Source organism: Adiantum capillus-veneris, chromosome 9, assembly GCF_014529385.1.
Source record: "Adiantum capillus-veneris isolate H3 chromosome 9, ASM1452938v2, whole genome shotgun sequence".
In the NCBI taxonomy this organism is placed as follows: Eukaryota; Viridiplantae; Streptophyta; class Polypodiopsida; order Polypodiales; family Pteridaceae; genus Adiantum; species Adiantum capillus-veneris.
The window spans coordinates 24,486,673-24,506,824 of record NC_140939.1 but is presented as its reverse complement, the minus strand read 5'-3'; the positions used below and the strand labels follow the sequence as shown (position 1 = coordinate 24,506,824).

Sequence of the window (20,152 nt, the reverse complement as noted above, 5' to 3'; positions counted from 1 at the left end):
CTAGACCAGGGACGAGGAAGGCCTAGACCAGGACGAGAGCTGGTTGGACCAGGGCGAGAGAGGACCAGACCAACAGGCTGCATAGCTAAAGGCAAAGTAGGCGAAGCTAGGTAAAAACCAACTAGCTTCTCGATTTGTACCTCAACAGAGAGTGAGACTTCAGTTGAGGTCCCACCGTGATCACCAAAAATAAGAGCACCTGTAGCACGGATAGTGTGTCGTGCTCTCTACAGTGGGTGCTCTTCAATACAATGTGCGTGACAATCTCGGGTGAAACAGACTGAAAACAAAGGAACAATAGATAACAAAGACACAACAGCAAACCAGAACATATGACTCGACTATCTCAAAGAACAGATACAGACTCTAGCGTGGCAGCACACTCAGCTCCAGCCCAGGACTCACAGGTACAATGGGGGTGTCGAAGCTCAGATGTGCAGGGATGGTGTAAGGTGCAGCGGAATGATTGTTTGCGCTTTGCTCAAGATGAGTGCTCCGAACTGTGCTCAAGAACTGTGCTCAAGGTTCCTTTTGTTCTTATGGAAGGGAGTGCCTTCCATTCTTAATGAAAGAATGCTATGATCACAAACAAAGTGAATGGACACTATGCGTGCGAATGTATGAGACTGAGAGATAGAGAGAGAAGAGAGATACGACACCAGAGACGTTGTAAAACCCTCCTCCGAAGGCCCCACTCTCATCGGTGAGAGTGGTCTACTTATTGATTGCACAAAGTGGTACAATGATGATGCAATGGACTGATGCAATCTGGGACTATGCCGATGACGACGTCGACTTTAGGGCTGAAATCTGTGGTCTTCTATTTGCTGAATTTCAGGGCTGTTTCGGTGGCCGAAAATGACTATTTTGGCTGCGTTTTATGGGCTGAAAATGGAGATCTTCTACAACCAACTAGGGCTGAATCTGCTGCTGTCCAATAGGGCTGAAAACGCTGACCATCTGATGCAGCAATGGCTGAAAACCAAAAACGCTGATGTGCCTGCTGAGCGTTAGTAAAAACGCCAGGGGATCTGGTACTGCTGATGGTATGCAAAAACGCTATGCAATCATGTGATGATGGCGATGATGCAAACTGAAAAATGCTGGGGCTGATGTGTGGCGAGGATGGGGGAACCAAAAACGCCAAGGGTATTGCTGGGGTTCTGCTGAGAAGGTGTTGAGCATGTGCTTCTGCTGCCTCTTCTGCCAGAAAGTGCTAACTTGGGTTTGCTTATATATTAACTTAGCAAAATTGCCCTACCTACTTTTGTTGGAAAGTCACTTCAAAATAATAAGTGAAAATACCAAAAATAGGGAAAATAGGCTAAATGCACTGGAAAATCCCCTAACTGATTCTAATGGATTCTGATGGGAATACTGATGATCATGCTGTGTGCAACCAGAGGATATGCATCTACACTAAGTGGCTGGCATGCACGGTCTACAAATAGACTCACAAAAGTGCCAGATCGCTTCTAATCTAGACTGACTGGACTGACTGAACCCTAATCATGTTGTAGCTTGTCCACGGACACATAGGGTTGGATGTGTCACATGACAGATGGTGAAGACGTGCTATGTGTATAGACTCTCTACTCTAGACGACAATGTTGGACCATATATGAAGATGATCTCTATGACCCAACAGCTACTACTCATGTCCCACCATAAAGAGCCACCAACGGCTCATAAATGTCAGCCATCTAAGTCTATCTCCAGATTGAGTGGTGGTGGTGACCCGGCCACGATGTCCACTAGAACCACCGTCGTATCCCTGCCACGTGTGTCGCTAGAACCACCGTCGTATCCCTACCACGTGTGTCGCTACCCAGCCCAGAGAGTCCGTCCAGTGTGAACCAGACCAGACCAACTGTACTAACTGTGTGTCCTGTGAAAGTGACACTGTAGCCAGCTACAAATATCATGAATGGACTAGGTACTTTGTCTTATTTTACTTCAAAGATTTTTCATGTTAATGTACATAGATGCCAAGGTTGTCAGGCCGATAAGACCGTGTTTAGCCCGTATGATCTTCTCTGTGTGCAAGGACAGACCAAAGGCCAAACGGTAATGGTTTCGTTTGACAATTGCTCTAGATATGTGGAGCGTCAACTTTTGGATCAATGGACTGAGGTTGTTCCACAGATCGACCTCCTCATTCAGCACTATCATGATGTCTTGGACTTCTGCATTATGAGTTCATAGTATATAGACGTCATTCTAGGGATGCCGTGATTCTATAGCAAAACAGCTTCTCTGTCAGTAGTTTATGCATCTCATACTTTTTTCTTTGATCTTGATGGTGTGTATCATGTGGTCGAGGGTTCTCCATCCTCCTGGACCACTGATATGATGAAAACCTTATTTCGGCAAAAGAGTTTGATACATGATGTCATGATTCTCGTGTTGAAGCCTTAATATTTTTTGTTAAGGATTCTAACGTTGATTTTTCGTTTCATTGTCCTTCAATAAGTTCAAATGTTGATGTCCTTTTGTCTGAGCATGATGTTCCTTTGTATGATCATGATGCTACTATAAAAGGATAATAGCACCGTCTCATCGGTCCGAAAGATAGAACTCTTGCCCGGTAGCCATCCCGTCTCCTGCTGTCTCCCGAAAGAGAAAGACGAAATTGCTAGGCAGCTACAAGCCTATCTTGCCAAGGTTTTATTGAACCTAGTGAGTCTTCGTGGGGTGCTCCAGTTCTTCTCACCAAAAAGAAAGACGGAGGGATTCGCTTATGCGTTGATTACAAGGGTTTGAATAAGGTCACCGTCAAGAATAAGTATCCGTTACCTACCTTATGGATAGACTCTTGGATGCACGTTATTCACCAAGATCGATCTTAGGTGCGATTACCATCAAATAAGTATACAGCTCTGTGATGTTCCGAAAATTGCGTTCCGTACACGGTATGGACATTACCAATTTTTTATCTTACCTTTTGCATTCACGAACGCTCCCGTAACTTTCCAACAGATGATGAATGACCTCTTTCATCCATATCTAGAGAAGTGGATTGTCATGTTCCTCGACAATATACTTACTCATAGTTGGACACTTGCGGAACATTTGCAGCACCTTTGTCTCGTCTTACGCATTTTACGATAGGAAAAATTGTATGCAAAGCAATCTAAATGCGAATTTTTTCGCAAGGAGCTGTTGTACCTTGTCTCGGTTGATGGCTTCCGTATTGATCCCAAAAAGGTGGTCCTACAATAGCCCGTTTTACGAACCATATGGGCTAAGATTGCTAAACCTTTTACATCTTTGCTAAAGGGAGTTAAAGGCAAAAAGCGTAGTGTTGGTCTATCTATCATGTGGACCTATGAACTCGATCAATGTTTTCAAACATTGAAGCACCTAGTTACATTTGCATCGATGTTGTAGATAGTGGATCCTAACAAACCCTTTTTGGTGGAAACGGATGCCAACGATTATTCCATGGGTGTTGTTCTCTATCAAGATGGCTGACCTGTAGCATTTACAATTCTCAAGCTCATGGACAAGCAACCTATTACTCCACACAAGACAAGGAATTGTTGGCGGTCATCCATGCTTTGAAAACTTGGCGTCATTACCTCTATGGTGCCCGCTACGTGGTATGGACTGACCACCATTCATAGAAGTATCTTTGTGATTAGCATGACCTTCGAGGTCGAAAGGGAAGGTGGACCGAGCTCATACAGGAGTTCAACTTTGAGATACAATACTATAAGGGCACTACCAATGCGGTGGCCAATGCCCTTAGTAGGATCTCAAAAGTGAATATTCTTTCTTTCACTAAAATCTCTATTGATTTCTATCTTCCTCTCAAGGGGCGTTGCCAGACAGATCCTCACTTTTGGTGAGATGTGGCGACGAGTTCAAGAGGGATTACGTAGCCCGGAGAGTAATGGCGGTCCAGATGCCATCGGCTGGCTATAGAGAGAAAGGTAGCAGGAAAGTATTCCATTCGTGGTGGATTACTTTTTAAGCAAGAAAAATTGATGAGCATATCCGCAAGAAGTTTTTGTTTGAGTGTCACGATGCTCTAAGCACGGGACACCCTAGCATACACCATACTTTGGCCCTAGTAAATCAGTACTTCTATTGGCCGCACGTGAAAGCTTTTGTTGAGAAGTATGTGCGAGAATGTGTGTAGTGTCAACTCAATAGAGATGAATTTCAAAGGCATGCTCGACTCTTACATCCTTTGCAAATTCCCGATAAGAAATGGACTAGCATTCTATGGATTTTGTAGTTGGATTGCCCCGAGCCAATCATGGTCAGGATGCCATCTAGGTTGTCGTTGATTGACTCACGAAAATGACACGTTTTATTCCTACTTGCACCACCGTAAAGAGCTATGAGTAAGCTCGGCTCTTTGTGGAGCACTTATATAAGCTTTATGGTTTGCTCGAGGAAATTTTCACTGACCGTGATGCCAAGTTCAATGGTAATTTCTGGCAAACGGTCTTTCAAAAGTTGGAGACCCGTTTGTGCATGTTGTCCTGGGATCATCCTAAAATTGATGGACAGACCGAACGCACTAATCAGACAATGGAGGACATGCTTCACGCATGTCTCCCGTCGTCAATCTAATTGGGAATGATATCTCCCACAGATTGAATTTGCTTATAACGGTACTAAGCACTCGACTATTGGTTATAGCCTGTTCATGCTTACGTATGGTTATGAGCTGACATCACCCATTGCTATTGGACTCAAGGGGGTTGAGATGCAATCCGTAGTCAATTTCTTACGTGACATGCAAGAAATGCTTGCGATCACTAAGGAAAACATAAAGACCACCCAAGATGGGGCTAGCTTTTATGCTAACCAGCATCGACGACCTCGTGATCTCTAGAAGGGGATGTGGGTGTACCTTATGGTACCAAAAAGTCCTGAAACAATCCGTCTAGTGAGTGCTTGAAATTATCTTCGTGATATTGTGGGCCATTCCAAATCATCAAGAAGATTAGTGTTGTCTCCTATAAACTAGATCTACCCTCCAACATTCCTATCCATCCCAAGTTCCACATTAGCCACTTGAAGGAGTGGTTGGGACAAGATGAACAAGTTCGTTCCTCTAGAGGAAGTCCCAAGTTTGCAAGACTCGTTATATTCCACTACAACCCGGATTGGTTCTTGATCAAAGGGTCAAACAGTCCCGACAGGCTTCTTACCCCAAGTATTTGATCAAGTGGAAGCATTGACCTGAGTCGAGTACTACCTAGGAATCCGTAAGATCGTTGAAGAGTCGTTTCCCCGGTTTCATAACTGAGGATATTGTTGAGGACAACAATTGAAAATAAGGGGGGATGTGTTACGTCCCCAAATATTAGGATGGGCACTTGAGCTGTGTCCAGCCAAGTGTGAACGTGGCCCTATGGTTAGGGTAGTTAAGGATACCTATGAATACGACCCTAGACTCATTTGTGGGCTATCTTGTGTGACCACCACACTTAGACTCTAGGCCCTTGGCAGCTCTACCGGCACACCTGTCTCCTGTGGGTTTGGTGGTATGGGACACCAGCCTTTGTGGTAGAGGCTAGCCCGTTGGCTACAAGTTCCCAGGCTAGAGGGTGAGCCCGTATTCGCTCTTTGGCTGGGAGGTGAGCCTGATGTCCGCTCTCTATGCTCATATACGTGTGAGTATAGCTTGTGTCATGTCTTGTGTGCATGTGGATCCAGTGGCAAGGGACTAACATTATGTGCCACGTGAACAACTATTACTACATATTCGAAGCCAAGTTGGCAAAACCTCCATGCACGAATAAGTCCATTAGATTAGCTTTTCCAGTTTTGGAGCCCTCTGTATAAATGGTTTGTACGTGTTGACACGTCTTATAACACTTCAGTGGGCATTCGGTAACACTAGCTTGTACAAGAGTTATCCAGAACGCCGAAGGGGGGAACGGCACAGGTGCCCGGAACGGAAACGGGAGGCATAAAAACACCCAAATAATGCAATTTTCGCTCTATGTGATTGAATAGAAGACTCTAATACTGACAAAACCTTGATTTGAAGACCATTCAACCTTACTATGGCAAAGATGTTTCGTGTAGACTTGAGACCTTGAGAGGGGGAGAGAGGGAGGGGGATAGGAAGACGGCTTGAAAGCAGAGAGAGAGAGAGAGAGAGAGAGCTTTTAGCCTTGTAGAGTCAGACTTGAAAGCTTGAAAGAGGCTAGAGCTTGAGAGACGAGAGGGTAGAGCTTGAGCCTTGGCACTTGAAAGCTTGTGTGCATTGTGAAGGTAAGGGGTGGGGGGAGGGGCATTTAATAAGGGGGGAGGCTTACAAGATAAAACACCCAAATCCAAAAATCTGCCCATTCCAAGCCGTTCTGAGGGCCGTTGAACATCTCATGGCCCCAACCTGGATGGTTATTTGCGGGGGGGTGTTCATCGGCGCTTTTATGTTTTTATGTCTTGTAAAATGCATATGTAAGCATTTGTGCTGCAGTGGGATGTGCCAACCATTGAATGTTCCTAATTGGATGAGATTGCCTGGGTATGTGATTTTAGTGCATCAAGACACCCGTTGAAAGATCAACTCAGTTTGGGTGTGATAGCTAACTTTGCTAATATCAAGAGCTTCGATCTGGAATGAGAATATATTCCTTATTGGATGAGACTTTTCTAAAAAGCCAACGACCTAGGATATCAAGAGCTCCAATTTGGAATGAGAAAACTGATAGTCCCTCGGAAATTTTTGAGCTAACTTGAGTTGTTTGCAGATATGTTGTAATCACAGACAATTCCTTTCTTTCAAGAAGGAGGGATTGTAACAGGGATGGGCACCATGTGCCATCGAAAAAGAACAGACTAAACAACTTTAAGCACTTCAAATAACAACTGAACTGAAGGAGATGTACGACACACAAAACAAGGAGTGGCAGAGTTCCATCCCAAGTGAGCATTAGCTCCGAACCTTGTCGCCCCTTTCGGTATTTCTTTACGTTGAACTCGGTACAATGCCGGTACTCCATCCCCTGCACCTTCACGCAGAAGCGTGCAAGAGAATGAGTCCTTAGCTCATATTTAAAGGCCGTTCAAAAACAGTTTACATGAAAAGCATAAAGCCTAAAAGCATCTGGTCTCAAAAGATGATGCTAAAAGCTGCCAACGCGTTTCGCTACTACCACATCATCAGCGTAAAACGTGGAAATCCGTACACGTGCCATGTCAACACTGCCATCGCAATTTGCGGGCTGCCTGTACATGCCTGCCATGTCGTCATCCTCTTGCACACCGGTCTTTTGAGTGTGGCGGTGCTTTATTTTAATGCCTTAAGGTCACTTGGGCCCCACAGATGGTCCCATAAGTTGGTGGGAACTCCTCTTTAAAAAAAGGCCACTCGTCAAGACTTTGCAAGTTGGTAAAACTTCTTCTGCTGCTTCTTTTCTGTCTTTTCGGAGATTTCTCCAAAGCCTTCCGGACCAAGTCCAAGTCCCTCGTGAACTGGTCGGCTTCAAAAGAAAATCTTATTTTTCGTGCTTAGAAAGGGTGGAACCTTCGTAGCACCTTCAATAATCTCAAATGGCGCCTTCCCCATCAAAGAGTTGATCGTGTTATTGTAGGTATATTCCACCAAATGTTAAAAAAAAACCTTTCCCATGTAGTCTTCTCATCCAACGAAGAAGACTTTAACCAATCCAGTACGACTCAATTTGCAATCTCAAATTGCTCATATGTCTGCGGGTGGAAAGATGACGAGAACTGCAACCACATACCAATGTTCTCCCAAATAGCCTTCCAAAACAAACTCGTGAATCTCGGGTCTCTGTAGGAGACAAGTGTCTCAGGCATGCCATGTAATCTGAAGATCTGGGCCACAAACAGTCTCGCTAAGTGATCCGGCTTGAATGTTTTCTTCACTAGAATGAAATGAGCTTGCTTGCTAAATCTGTCAATAACAGTCCAGATACCATCGTGCCCACTCTGTGTTCTCGGGAGATCAAAAATGAAATCCATTGCAATACTTTCCTAGGGGCGGGTGGGTATGGGTAAAGGCTGTAACAATCCCTGTGCTTTATGCCTGTCAAACTTGACCTTCTGGCATACCAAGCAACTGCGTACAAAATCATCCACGTCCTTCTTGAGTCTCGGCCAAAAGAAGTATCTCTCCACACCTTTCAAGGTGGTAGCAATGCCGCGGTGACCCGTAAATGGTGGACAGTGGCATTCGGTTAGAACCTTTTCGTCCGTATCTAACTGAAAATATCTGCAAAATCTGTATCTGTGGCATACTCATCAACCATATCCTCGAAGCTCCTATGATGTATCGCGGAAATAGCCATAATCAACGGCTTCCGGGACAAAGCATCTGCCACCAAGTTCTTTTGTCCCTGCACATGGACAATCTAGAAGTGAAACTGTGACAAGATGTTTGCCCACCGCATCTGCTTTTCCGATAGCTGCTTCTATGACAAGAAGTAGCGTAAACTTTGATGATATGTGAAGACCGTAAAATCGGCTTCGAGTAGGTAATGTCGCCACTGAGTAAGAGCATGGATAACCGCCAAAAGCTCTTTCTCATATATCTGTATTGTCAATTATGGCCTTGAAAACAATCGGCTCTCATAGGCAATGACATGGCCTTCTTGCATTAAGACCGCACCTAGACTACGACCACAAGTATCACAATATACTTCAAATGACTTTTGCAAATTTGGCAAAGTCAAAACTGGTCATGTAGTCAATTTCTCTTTCAATGTCTGAAAGGCAGTCACCTCTGTGGGTCCCCACGAGAAAGGGACTCCATTCTGTGTCAAGATATGCAAAGGGGAAGCAACCTTTGCAAACTTTCTAATGAACCACCGGTAGTAAAAACATAAGCCCAAGAAGCTTCTAACTTCATGGACATTCTTCAAATCGGGCCAATCACGGATAGTCTCTATCTTGGCCGGGTCCATCTTCACTCCTGCTGTTGAGACGATGTGTCCCAAAAAGTGTATCTCAGGTAGGAAAAATTTACTTTTCTTTGCATTAATCACCAACTTGTGATCTCATAATGCCTAAAAGACCTGTAGCAAATGTTCTCTATGTTCTGCCTCATCCTTGGAGAAGACAATAATGTCATCAAAAAAGTGTCCACAAAAGATCTGTACTCTCTAAAAATCATGTCCATCATTCGGTTATAGGTCACTGGAGCATTGGTAAGCCCAAAAGGCATCACCAAAAACTCAAATAAACCGAAGGTCGTCTGAAAAGTTGTCTTGTAGACACCTCCCGGCGCGATTCGGATCTGATGATATCCACTCTTCCAAAAATCGATCCTACTGAAACAAGAGGATCCCTGTAGTCGGTCTAGAATATCATCGATCCTAGGAATCGAAAATCTGTTCTTGATGGTGATTTTGTTGAGAGCTCTATAGTCAATGCACATTCTCCAAGATCCGTCTTTCTTCAAAACCAACAACACCGGAGAGTAGTAAGGTGAAGTACTCGGCTGGATTAGACCCTTTTCCAAGAGGTCTTTCACTTGGTTCATAATCTCTTCATTCTGGGCTCGGCTCACACAGTAAGGTGGCCGGTTCGGTGGCGTGCTTCCAGGTATCAGATCAATGGTATGATCCTCAGGACGAGCTGGTGGCAACTCGCCTGCAGGCCCTCTGAAAAGCAATCGGCATGAGTGTGGAGAAAATCCTAATGTTCATTATCAAGGTCAAAACATATTCGACCTTCAATCATCATTCAGTTCTCTCCAAAAAATGAAGGAAAGAAGTTGAATTTCATCAAGTACAATCTCTGTGCCCTTCATTTGTCAAAGTCGCTTTCTCAACCTGATAGTCAACCACGGCATTCTTCTTTTGGTACCAAGGGATTTCGAGGAGGATGTCACGACCTCCCAAGGGTATTATGTAGAAGTTCTTGTGCCCTAAACACCCCTGACATTGCAAACGAAGTTTGCCAATGATCGGTGTAATGACATCATCCCGTCCGGGTGCGGCTAGAACTACCTCCGCCTATGGCCTCAGCCTGTCGGGCGTAATTCCAAATCAAGCCGCCAATTCAAGTGAAAAGAAGTTGGCCTTGGCTCCTCCATCAAAGAAAATGAGGGCTTCCTGATCTTTCACTTTGCCGTAAGTGCGGCAAAGTTTTAGAAGTTCTTGTGCCCTAAACACCCCTGACATTGCAAACGAAGTTTGCCAATGATCGGTGTAATGACATCATCCCGTCCGGGTGCGGCTAGAACTACCTCCGCCTATGGCCTCAGCCTGTCGGGCGTAATTCCAAATCAAGCCGCCAATTCAAGTGAAAAGAAGTTGGCCTTGGCTCCTCCATCAAAGAAAATGAGGGCTTCCTGATCTTTCACTTTGCCGTAAGTGCGGCAAAGTTTTGTACTTGCGTTCATCTCGTTCGGTTTGGGCCCCACGCAATGTGGTACCAGTTCTGTTTTCATCTGTCTTTTCTGCCACATTCATAAAAAGCAATTTGAATTTCAACCATTTAACCGGAGCTTCCTTTCTCAGTAGAATAGTGAACCACCATGTTCGAGCATCTCAAGTGTCCACCTTCTTTAAATTCTTTTACCTTCTTGCTTTTATCTTCGAGGAAGTCATATTGGTTGGGTTAAAAAAAAATGTTTCTTCTTTGCATAAAAATGTGATCGTCGGAGTCCGAAGTATCTGAGGATGAGTCCTCGATAGAACTGTTAGAAACTGGGTGAAATCTAGGCTTCTTTGCCTTTTTCTTGCCCTTTCCAAAGCTTTTCTTTTTGCTTCGCTTGTTCATGTCTTTCTGCGAGTACACGTTCTTCTTTTTCTGCACTCGTCTGTCTTTTCGGCTTTACTCCCTACCTGAGAGGAGAAGCAATGGCCAAACGCCATCTCGAGTAAATCTTATCAATCTGGTAATTCTTCAGGTGTATCACCAATCTCGAGTCCTTGGAGTACTTCATCAATCTGTTCACACATATGTCAATCTACAGTTGACGTTTGTACTCCTTTTCTGGCAAACTTGTCTGAAAAAAAACTTGTCCAAATCTTCACTCTTTTCTTCAGTAGCCGCGCCGAATCTTCAACTTTTCTTTGCCTTCCCACTGAGAGGTGTCATCTCTGTCGGATTCTTCACCAGAACCCATGTGTAATCTAGGATTTTTAATGGCTTTATGCCCTGTAAGACAAAGCGATGAAGAGGGGAGCACTCCCGATGCGCGATGTATGAAGACGGGAGCACGCCCGATGCGCGATGTATGAAGGGTGGGAGTGACTAATAAGTGCGGGGTCGGGATACGAAGATTCTTTCCGAAAAGTTGTGTGCGTTGTAAAAAGGATCGGATCCTCCGTAGAAGAAGAATCTTTATGCGCTCAGATACCACTGTAACAAACTTGGACACTCCAAGTCAAGATTCTACCGCAACACAGCACAGATTCACTTCAAAACAGTTCACAGTTCACAATTGATTTGACACGGCCCGGCAGAGTTCCATGCCTAGAGATATTGGCCCCAAAGACTGGCGGTCGGTATTTCTTTTTGTATTAAATCTATGCTCAAAGCACAAGGGAATGGGAGGGCCTCACTCTCAGACTCTACGTCCAGATGCTCTAAGAAGTGGGAGCCCAAGCCACACTTATTGTTAGGTGCCGCGGAATGATTGTTTGCGCTTTGCTCAAGATGAGTGCTCCGAACTGTGCTCAAGATTCCTTTTGTTCTTATGGAAGGTAGAGCCTTCCGTTCTTAATGAGAGAATGTTGTGATCACAAACAAAGTGAATGGACACTATGCGTGCAAGTGTATGAGACTGAGAGATAGAGAGAGAAGAGAGATACGACACCAGAGACGTAAAACCCTCCTCCGAAGGCCCCACTCTCGTCGGCGAGAGTGGTCTACTTATGATTGCACAACTGGTACAAACTGAATGCCTGTGACTGATGCAATTCTAGGCTATGTCGGCGATGACGACGGGGATGACGACACCGACCTAAGGGCTGAAATCTGCAATCTTTTACCTACTGTCCAAAAATGCTATGGGCTGAAATCTGCAATGTTCTATCTGCTGAATTCTGACTCTATGTCGGTGACGATGTCGATGACGACGATGCGACGACGACGCGCTGAAAACGCAGATGCTGAAATCTGCGTTTTCCGGGCTGAATCTGTAAACCTTGCAGAAACTGACCGTGCGGCGAGGAACTGCTGCAGGAAGGTGAGATCTGCGAGGTTCGGGACTTGATCTGCGGGTACTAACTGTTGAAAACTGAAAACGCTGATGTTCCTTGACTTTCCGTCACGGAGAATCTGCAAAACGCTAGGGTGTGTAGCAGATGCAAAAACGCTAGGGCTGAAAATCTGTGCTTCTGTCGCCATGGCTCTGCAAATGCAAAAACGCTAGGCTGATCTGAGGTTCTGCTGTCGCCGGAATCTACAAAAGCAAATCGCTCGCTGATCTGTGATGAAAACGCTAGGTGATGGCTCTGCTCCAAAAACGTAGGTCTCCTGGGGGGATTCTACTAAGAAGGTGCATGTTGAGCGTGGAGCTCCTGTTGCCTCTTCTGCCAAGTAGTGCTAGCTTTGGTTTGCTTATATATTTTCTTACCCAAATTGCCCTACCTACAAGTTAGCATAGGTCATGAGGTATAGACTGGGTTCATCTGCTTTAAGCTCTTTCAAAATATCATGCATAAGACTGCGGAAAATATTAAAGGCAATTTGTGCAGTCACAATCTACTTAGCCTGTCCACCAAGCCAAGAACAGATGAGGGACAGATGAAAGTCGACAGGTTTCTCTGGAAATCACAGATCCAGGTGGTTGAGGATAAACCATATTGCATGGTCAAACCACATGATGCTTGATTCACAGGTAGCTTTTGGGTCCAGAAATCTGCAAGCACATTTTATATAGGGACGGAAGATATTCCAGATAGATTCTGTGTAGAAATCCGGGTTGCTTTTTGCAAATTCCATACTTCCTTTAGTACGAATGTACAATCCAGCATTTGAGGGGCATTTGGAGTGGTCAATGAGGTGGAGGTTAAAGGGTGCTTTAATTAGTTCTCCCTTGTCCAGGAAACGCGGCACAAAAAGCGAAAACCTATACGGACAGCCACGTGGCAGCAGCGTACGGACACCCCCGCGTTTTACGGGCTGCTGTACGGATTTTCTTCTCTACGCAAAGGTTGAAAGTCTACGCAAGCTGCTTCATTTTTACCAAGCAAGATTGTGAGAGGAATTGCTTTATTTTGGATGCTTTTTATGGGTAGCTTTTGGGGCTCTGCTTTTGGCATCCCTTGTAAACCTTTATAAGTGTCACGTGACACATCCAACCCTATGTGTCCGTGGACAAGCTACACCATAACAGGGTTTCCGTAAGTCCAGTCCGTCTAGATTAGAAGTGATCTGGCACTTTTGTGAGTCTATTCGTAGACCGTGCATGCCTAGTCACTTGGTATAGATGCATATCCTCTGGTTGCACACAGCATGATCATCAGTATTCCTGTCAGAATCCATTAGAATCAGTTAGGGGATTTTTCCAGTGATTTTAGTCTATTTTCCCTATTTTTGACATTTTTCACATATTCAATTAAGTGCACAATTTCCGGGGAACCGTACGGTAGTGCCATGTCAGCATTTCAACCAATTTTCTCGGGGATGTCTGCCAGCCGAGAAGGGTGTGTGTGTGTGCTCTGCTACCCCAATGTCCAGGGCCATGCCATGCCACATCACCCATTAGTGACAGGTACCCAAAAGCACGAGTGCTCCTAAAACAGTCCCCCCTTGTCACAAACTACTAACGTGTCAAGCCACTAAAGAACGGAGCCAACATGCAAATCCCCGCCAAGGAGCCTAAACCCTAGAAGCAGTAAAAGAAGTTTTATCAACTTGTAAAGTCTTGCCGAGAGGCCTATTTTTAAAGAAGTGTTCCCACCAACTTATGGGACCCCATCCAATGGGGCCCAAGTGACCTAAAGGGATTAAAATAAAGCAAGACCAAGTTATTGAACCTGATGATGTGGCAGCTGTACAGACGCCTGCAAATTGCGCTGACAGTGCCACATGGATTTTACGTTGTTGATGTGGTAGGTGTATGGATTTTTGTAATTTGTGCTGGTAGCTTTGGATGCCAGCTTTTGGGACCAGATGCTTTTCATGTAACTGCTTTTGAGAGGCCAAGGGCCTTTAAATATGTGCCATGGGCACATTCTCTAGCACACTTCCGAGTGAAGGTGCAGAGCATGGGATACCGGCTTGTACTGAGTTCAAGCAATATAAAGAAATATTGAAAGGGGCGCCAAGGTTTGGGGCCAGTGCTCTCTTGGGGTGGAGCTCCGTCGCTCCCTGTCTCGTGTGTCGTCTCTCTCTTTTAGTTAAGTTGTTATTTGAAGTGCTTACAGTTGTTCAATCTGTTCTTTTCTGTTGGCACGTGGTGCTCGTCCCTGTGACACCCCTCCCCCCGCTTTTCTTCTTAAAAAACTATTTTAGATTCAGTTTTAGAGAAAGAAAAATCGTTTTTAGAGAGAAATTTACAGATTCTAGAGAGAAAAAATCATGGATTCTAGAGAGAGAACTTGTAGAGAAAGATATTTAGAAATTCAAGTTTAGAGGCAAAAATCGGTAGATTCTGGGGAGAGAAAATCAGTGCACGGCATAGAGGATTCTTACTCTGACAAAGAGATTTGCATGGACCACCTTTCTAGAGAGAGAGAGCCTGATTGGCCAAAAGAACACAATGATCACTTGTGTCTATGATCTTGATGCAGAAACCCTAACCCTAAAATCCGTCGCATACCAAATGAAAAGGTGTAACTTGTAGTCGAACGTCGTCCATACCACCCCAATCGAAATCACTCCATCCTATAATCCTGAAGTTTGTACCTCTAGAAGCATACCATATTCCCAACGATTAAGATTGTTTCAAATACCGCAACATACAAAGAGTCTGCTCTATATGTGACTTTGGAGGTCTCTACATAAACGAACTCAAAAGTCCTACCAGGAAATTGATGTCAAAACGGGTGTTCAGTAACCAAATGAGAAAACCGAAAAGCTTCTAATAATTTGTAGCATCGGCTACATCTCAAGGGTCATACTGGGACAACTTCTGGTTGGGATCCATTAGACAAGAGAGAGGTCTACACTCGGCTATATCAAATGCTTCCAACAACTCTTGGACATAGCACTGCTAAGAGAGAAAGATGCCCCCCTTTGTATGTCATATCTCCAAGCCAAGAAGATTACGAAGCAAGCCGAGATCTGTCATCTCAAACTCCTTTGCCAAGGTCTCCATAGTACTGCGTATATGTGGATCGTGGCTACCTATAATATGTAATCAGAAGAGCGTCCACATAGAGGATAACAGTCACCGATCCTCCCTCTCTGTCATCTAAAAAGATACAAATCCAAGTCTACAAAAAAACAATGAAAGAAATGTCATAGGACGAAAAAACAATCTTTTGGTACCACGCTTGAAGAGCTTGCTTTAGGCCATAAAGAGTCTTCTACAACCTGTAAACTTTGTCGCTCGATCCTAGAGGCTAGAACTGAAAATCCTAGAGATTGCTCCAAAGTCCACATACACCTCCTCCTCTAAGTCGCCGCTAAGCAAAGCCGACTTTACATCTACCTTAAACGTGCACCATCGATGATGAGCCACTAGAGAAAAAATCACCATCTGCACAATCAGTGCATTGGTCTAGTTATAGTCCACCTCCAATCTTTGAGAAAAGCCCTTGGCAATGAGGCGTACCTTGTGCTTATCTAAAGATCTATTTGATTTGTACTTCATCTTGTAGACCCACTTGACACCAATGATCTTCCGCTTTGGTAGCCGTAGAACCAACTCCCATGTGTTAGTTCTCTCAATGAAATCAAGCTCTACCTTCATGGCCTCCTTCCACTTTGGTTGTAGGGCCTCATCAATTGTAAGAGGTTCTCTATCCTTCGCTACTGAGGACATCAAGGCATAGTTCACCTGTAATAAAGCTCCATTTGTCTCACCAGCTTGAAGTTGTTGAGACCATCTCGTAGTACCCGCATCATGCCAATTGGTGAAAAGTCTAAAGTAATAGCATCTCGCAGCATCTCTAATATCCACTTCGGTAACGAGACTCGTTTGCCTCTAGAAGAGGAGCTACTGGTACCTCCTCATCATCATCTGCACCCATGGTGAGAACCATCATCATTTGCATCATCATGAGTCCGTGCATCACTCTCCGTCGCTTGAGAGGCAACAACTGGAGACGAATCAAGGCATAGTTCGCCTATAATAAAGCTCCATTTGTCTCACCAACTTGAAGTCGTTGAGACCGTCTCGTAGTACCCGCATCATGCCAATCGGTGAAAAGTCTAAAGTAATAGCATCTCGCAGCATCTCCAATATCCACTTCGGTAACGGGACTCGTTTGCCTCTAGAAGAGGAGCTACTGGTACCTCCTCATCATCATCTGCACCCATGGTGAGAACCATCATCATTTGCATCATCATGAGTCCGTGCATCACTCTCCACAGCTTGAGAGGCAAGAACTGGAGACGAAGGTTCATCAACCGAAGGAGAGGAATCATCATCTAGATCTTCAAAAAGAGATCACCCACTATATCACCATCGGAACAGCCCACATCAACTTTTGTAGCCTAAGAGGTAGCAACTGGACAAGAGGGGTCATTATCTGGAAAAGAAGAATCATCATCAAGATTACAAGAAGAGGTAATTCCAGGGATAATTTGGAGGGCCTAAGACCCGAAGCACCCTCTGAAGGAGCATGCTCGTCGAAGAGTACATCACAGCTAACCAAGTTCTCCTTTCTCTCTGGATCATAGAGTCGTTAGCCCTTCAAGAGAGTTGTAACCAACAAAAATCATCCGGGTTTTCTACCAAAGTACGCCTCTAATCATTAATGGAGTATGACTCGGAAGCAAAGTTGTAGGAGTCACGTTGTTCTGCTCCACTATTCCGTTCTCTGAGGGTGAACCAGTATTCGCAAGCTCACGCTTGATGCCATGGTCTACACTATATTGTACAAAAGTGTACGACGTAAACTCTCCACCCTTGTCAGCACGAAAAGTCTTCACTTCCTTGCTTGATTACTTCTCCACCAATGTACGCCACTTCTTGAAGATCTCAAAAGCCTCATCCTCGTGTTTGAGAAAATATCCCCAAGTAACACAATTGAAATCATTTACCAACAGCATAAAGCAAATTGCTCCGCCTAGGGTTGAAGTTTGCATAGATCCACAAAGGTCGATCTGAACCAACTCCAAACACACAGAAGCTCATCGTGTAAAGAGCTTTGGAATAGCCACTTTGTACTGCTTCCCGCGAATGCACGAGTGCATTGTCCTCGCTTACTCCCGACAACGAGTAAGCCGTCAATCATGTGCTCACGAGAAGCACAACAAAGACCATCAATATCCACAAATGACCTGTAGGAGAGCCTACAAGCGAGGAAAGAGCTGAGAGCTTGTAAAGTCTATGCTCCACCGTGCCCCCTCTGACCTCCTCGTCCGAGCTAATATTTTGATGCTCCATGAAGACCACCTCCGTGCCCAACTTGCACACCTCGTGCACGGACATAAGATGGAAGCTTAACTAGGGATAAAGTCTGTCGTTCGGGATAAGCTTCATAGTGCTCTCATTGTTAATAGGAATCATTGATTTATCTCCAATAAACACACTATCGCCCATGTACACATAGGTGTTTTTTTCTCTGTTTATAGGTTGTGCCAGCTTTCCTACTTACTATTTCTCATTAAAGTTTTGCAAACAGATTCTAAGGCCTTCTACACCATCCTCCTCTGTGTGTGCATGCCCCTTCAAAGCCAAGCCAAATCTTAAGTAAAAACAGACCAGCAGACGATTTGTGATACCAGGGTTAGGCTTCATGCCTCTAGGTCCACTATATACAAGGCATTAAAATGCGAACAATTGAATCCTCCTGAGATGGTGGAGGGAGAATCATAACAATCATAACCATGTGGGCCATCGACAATGCAGCTAGGAGATGTATTATATCTGTAGCTCGGGCCTGATGACACATGGCCCCAGCAGCAATGGCTCCAGCAACTTCTGACAGCGATGATCAAGTAGCTAAACGTACTAATTCATCAGACCAAAATAAGCAGTAAAGCTGGTAGCACGGCATACCGTAATCATGGCGAGCTTGCTAGTGCAGGTCTCAACAATAGGTGGGATATTGGAATCGAACTCCCCACGCGTTCAAAATTATGGTCCTGCAATCACTCCCCACCTGTTTTTAAATTTACCTTTAAATTTCAATTTGGGAGGTGAAAAAACCTTCTTAAATGAAGAAAGGAAGAAGGTAAGGGAGCCTAGATTATCATCTACGAGACGATCCCTCGAGCTAGCTCATGGACCTCTAAGCTTGTTGCCAAATGGCCTTCCTACACACACATGCACACACTCCGCCCAAAATGTGAACAACACTCTTTAACACTTTGTAGTGATCATCTCCTCTGTGAGAGCAGCTACCTCAAACTCCTTAGAGATATTACCTTAAGAAAATTACAAGGTAATTAGTAGATTCAAATTAATCCCTTGCATGCTTAAGCATTCTCTTTCATCCAATTCTCTTTTGGATGATATGTAGTAGCTTAGAGTTCTTATGAAATATTAGTTTTCCCTCAAAGCTAGGAAATATACCATATGTATTCCTAATTAAGGATTAGTATTCCTCATTATTACAATATAATTCTATGCATCTAGACAGATGAACTTAGCATGCAAATAATTAACTTAGTAAATGAGCATAAAGGAATCATTCAATCATAATCCATGCATTCAAATCACCTAATTAAGTGTTATTATAAATAAGCATGATTTTGCTAAATTTAATAATTATAAATTAGGATTATTTGGTAGATCTAAAATTTATGGCTTGAGATAATTTGAAAGAGTCAAATGGAATCAATCCAATCATTTATAATTTTCTCAAGGTTATTGCAAAGTGACACTAACCTAAATCAAGGAGGAGTTTTATAAATAAAATGATAAAATTATGAGATGATTCTTATATAGACTTCTAATACCAAAAACCTTTTAGCTAAAAATTGTTTTAAGGTATGCAACTTGTTTGGGAACAACATCTCTTTGGATTCATCTAGTCGATCCCGGTTTCTCCAAGGGATAGGCGAGGGATGTTTTGTGGTTGTGCCTAGTTGAAATGAGGTGTTTTTCTCATGTCACGATTTATTTAGCCATATTTAGCTTGGGGTTTTGGCTTAGTTCCACGTCCACTAGGCTCGTGCAAGCTGGGAACATTTTTCCCACCCTTGTCAGAATTTTCCAATGGCCCTACTAGGCCTCTAGTACTTTCTCCCCCTACTTTCTCGTTTTTTAGTCGTGAGGGTGCCTTCTGACTGGCAGACTTGCACCCTACAAGATATGTAGGTGTGGGTAGGGATACCTTGGGGAGCAGTGTCTACATAAGCCTTGTGGTGCAAGGTGCCCCTTGTGGGCAACCCCAGGGTGGCCCTTGGGCAGTTGCCTACTAGCGTTTTTGGGTAGGATGCCTAGCATCTACTGTACCCCATGTAGTCGCTATCACTAGCAACAAATCAACACATCAGCAATTGTAATGAGCAGTAGGGGATTTCCCTTGAGAATTTCCTTCTTAAGGCAAATGCATTGATGTGCTATGATCATGTAGATGTAGAGCACCTCCATCTTGGTGCAGGCATAGGAGAGGAGGAGATCCATGATCTCTCGTGAGTAGTCACACCATGGGCAACCCTGATTGAGTTCCTTCTTCTTCCAAATCAATCCTCTCGCAAAGAGAAGTTCCACCAGATCCTTGTTTTCATAGAAGACTAAGGTTGTAGCCCATGTTGAGGCCAAGTCAATGGTGTCATGTGTAGGAGAAAATGGTGGTAGCAATTTGTGTGTACCTTAGCTCTATCCATTGAGGCATTTCAGCTCTATGCGAGGATTTCTATGTCAAACCACCCTAGGTCACTTGTATGAGCAGTTTGTTATCAGCATGGAGATTTTTTCCCAGATCTCTCTCTCTCTCTCTCTCTCTCTCTCTCTCTCTCTCTCTCTCTCTCTCTCTCTCTCTCTCTCTCTCTCTCTCTCTCTCTCTCTCTCTCTCGCATTCTCATTTTCAAATGTCTCGTCTCTTTCTACCTCTCTCTTCACCACCGTTGCCTTGTTCATGTATGTGGCATTGCAGGAGTTCTTTAGTGTCAAAGGGTCTTATTGAAGTCAAGCTAG

General features: G+C 44.2%; 1 protein-coding gene across 3 annotated transcripts in view; it reads right to left on the bottom strand.

Annotated features, from left to right (window-relative positions):
• The window catches only part of LOC147450239 (uncharacterized), a 104,271-nt gene extending 86,048 nt beyond the window's left edge, over positions 1–18,223 (bottom strand). For 2 of the 3 annotated variants that reach the window (XM_086519518.1, XM_086519520.1), the window contains exon 1: positions 18,068–18,223. In XM_086519518.1, the coding sequence (XP_086375644.1) occupies positions 18,068–18,076 (9 nt within the window). In that variant the 5' untranslated portion in view covers positions 18,077–18,223. The remainder of the gene's footprint in view (positions 1–18,067) is intronic. The other variant, XM_086519519.1, reaches the window with a different exon arrangement.
• Positions 18,224–20,152: the final 1,929 nt, after the last annotated feature.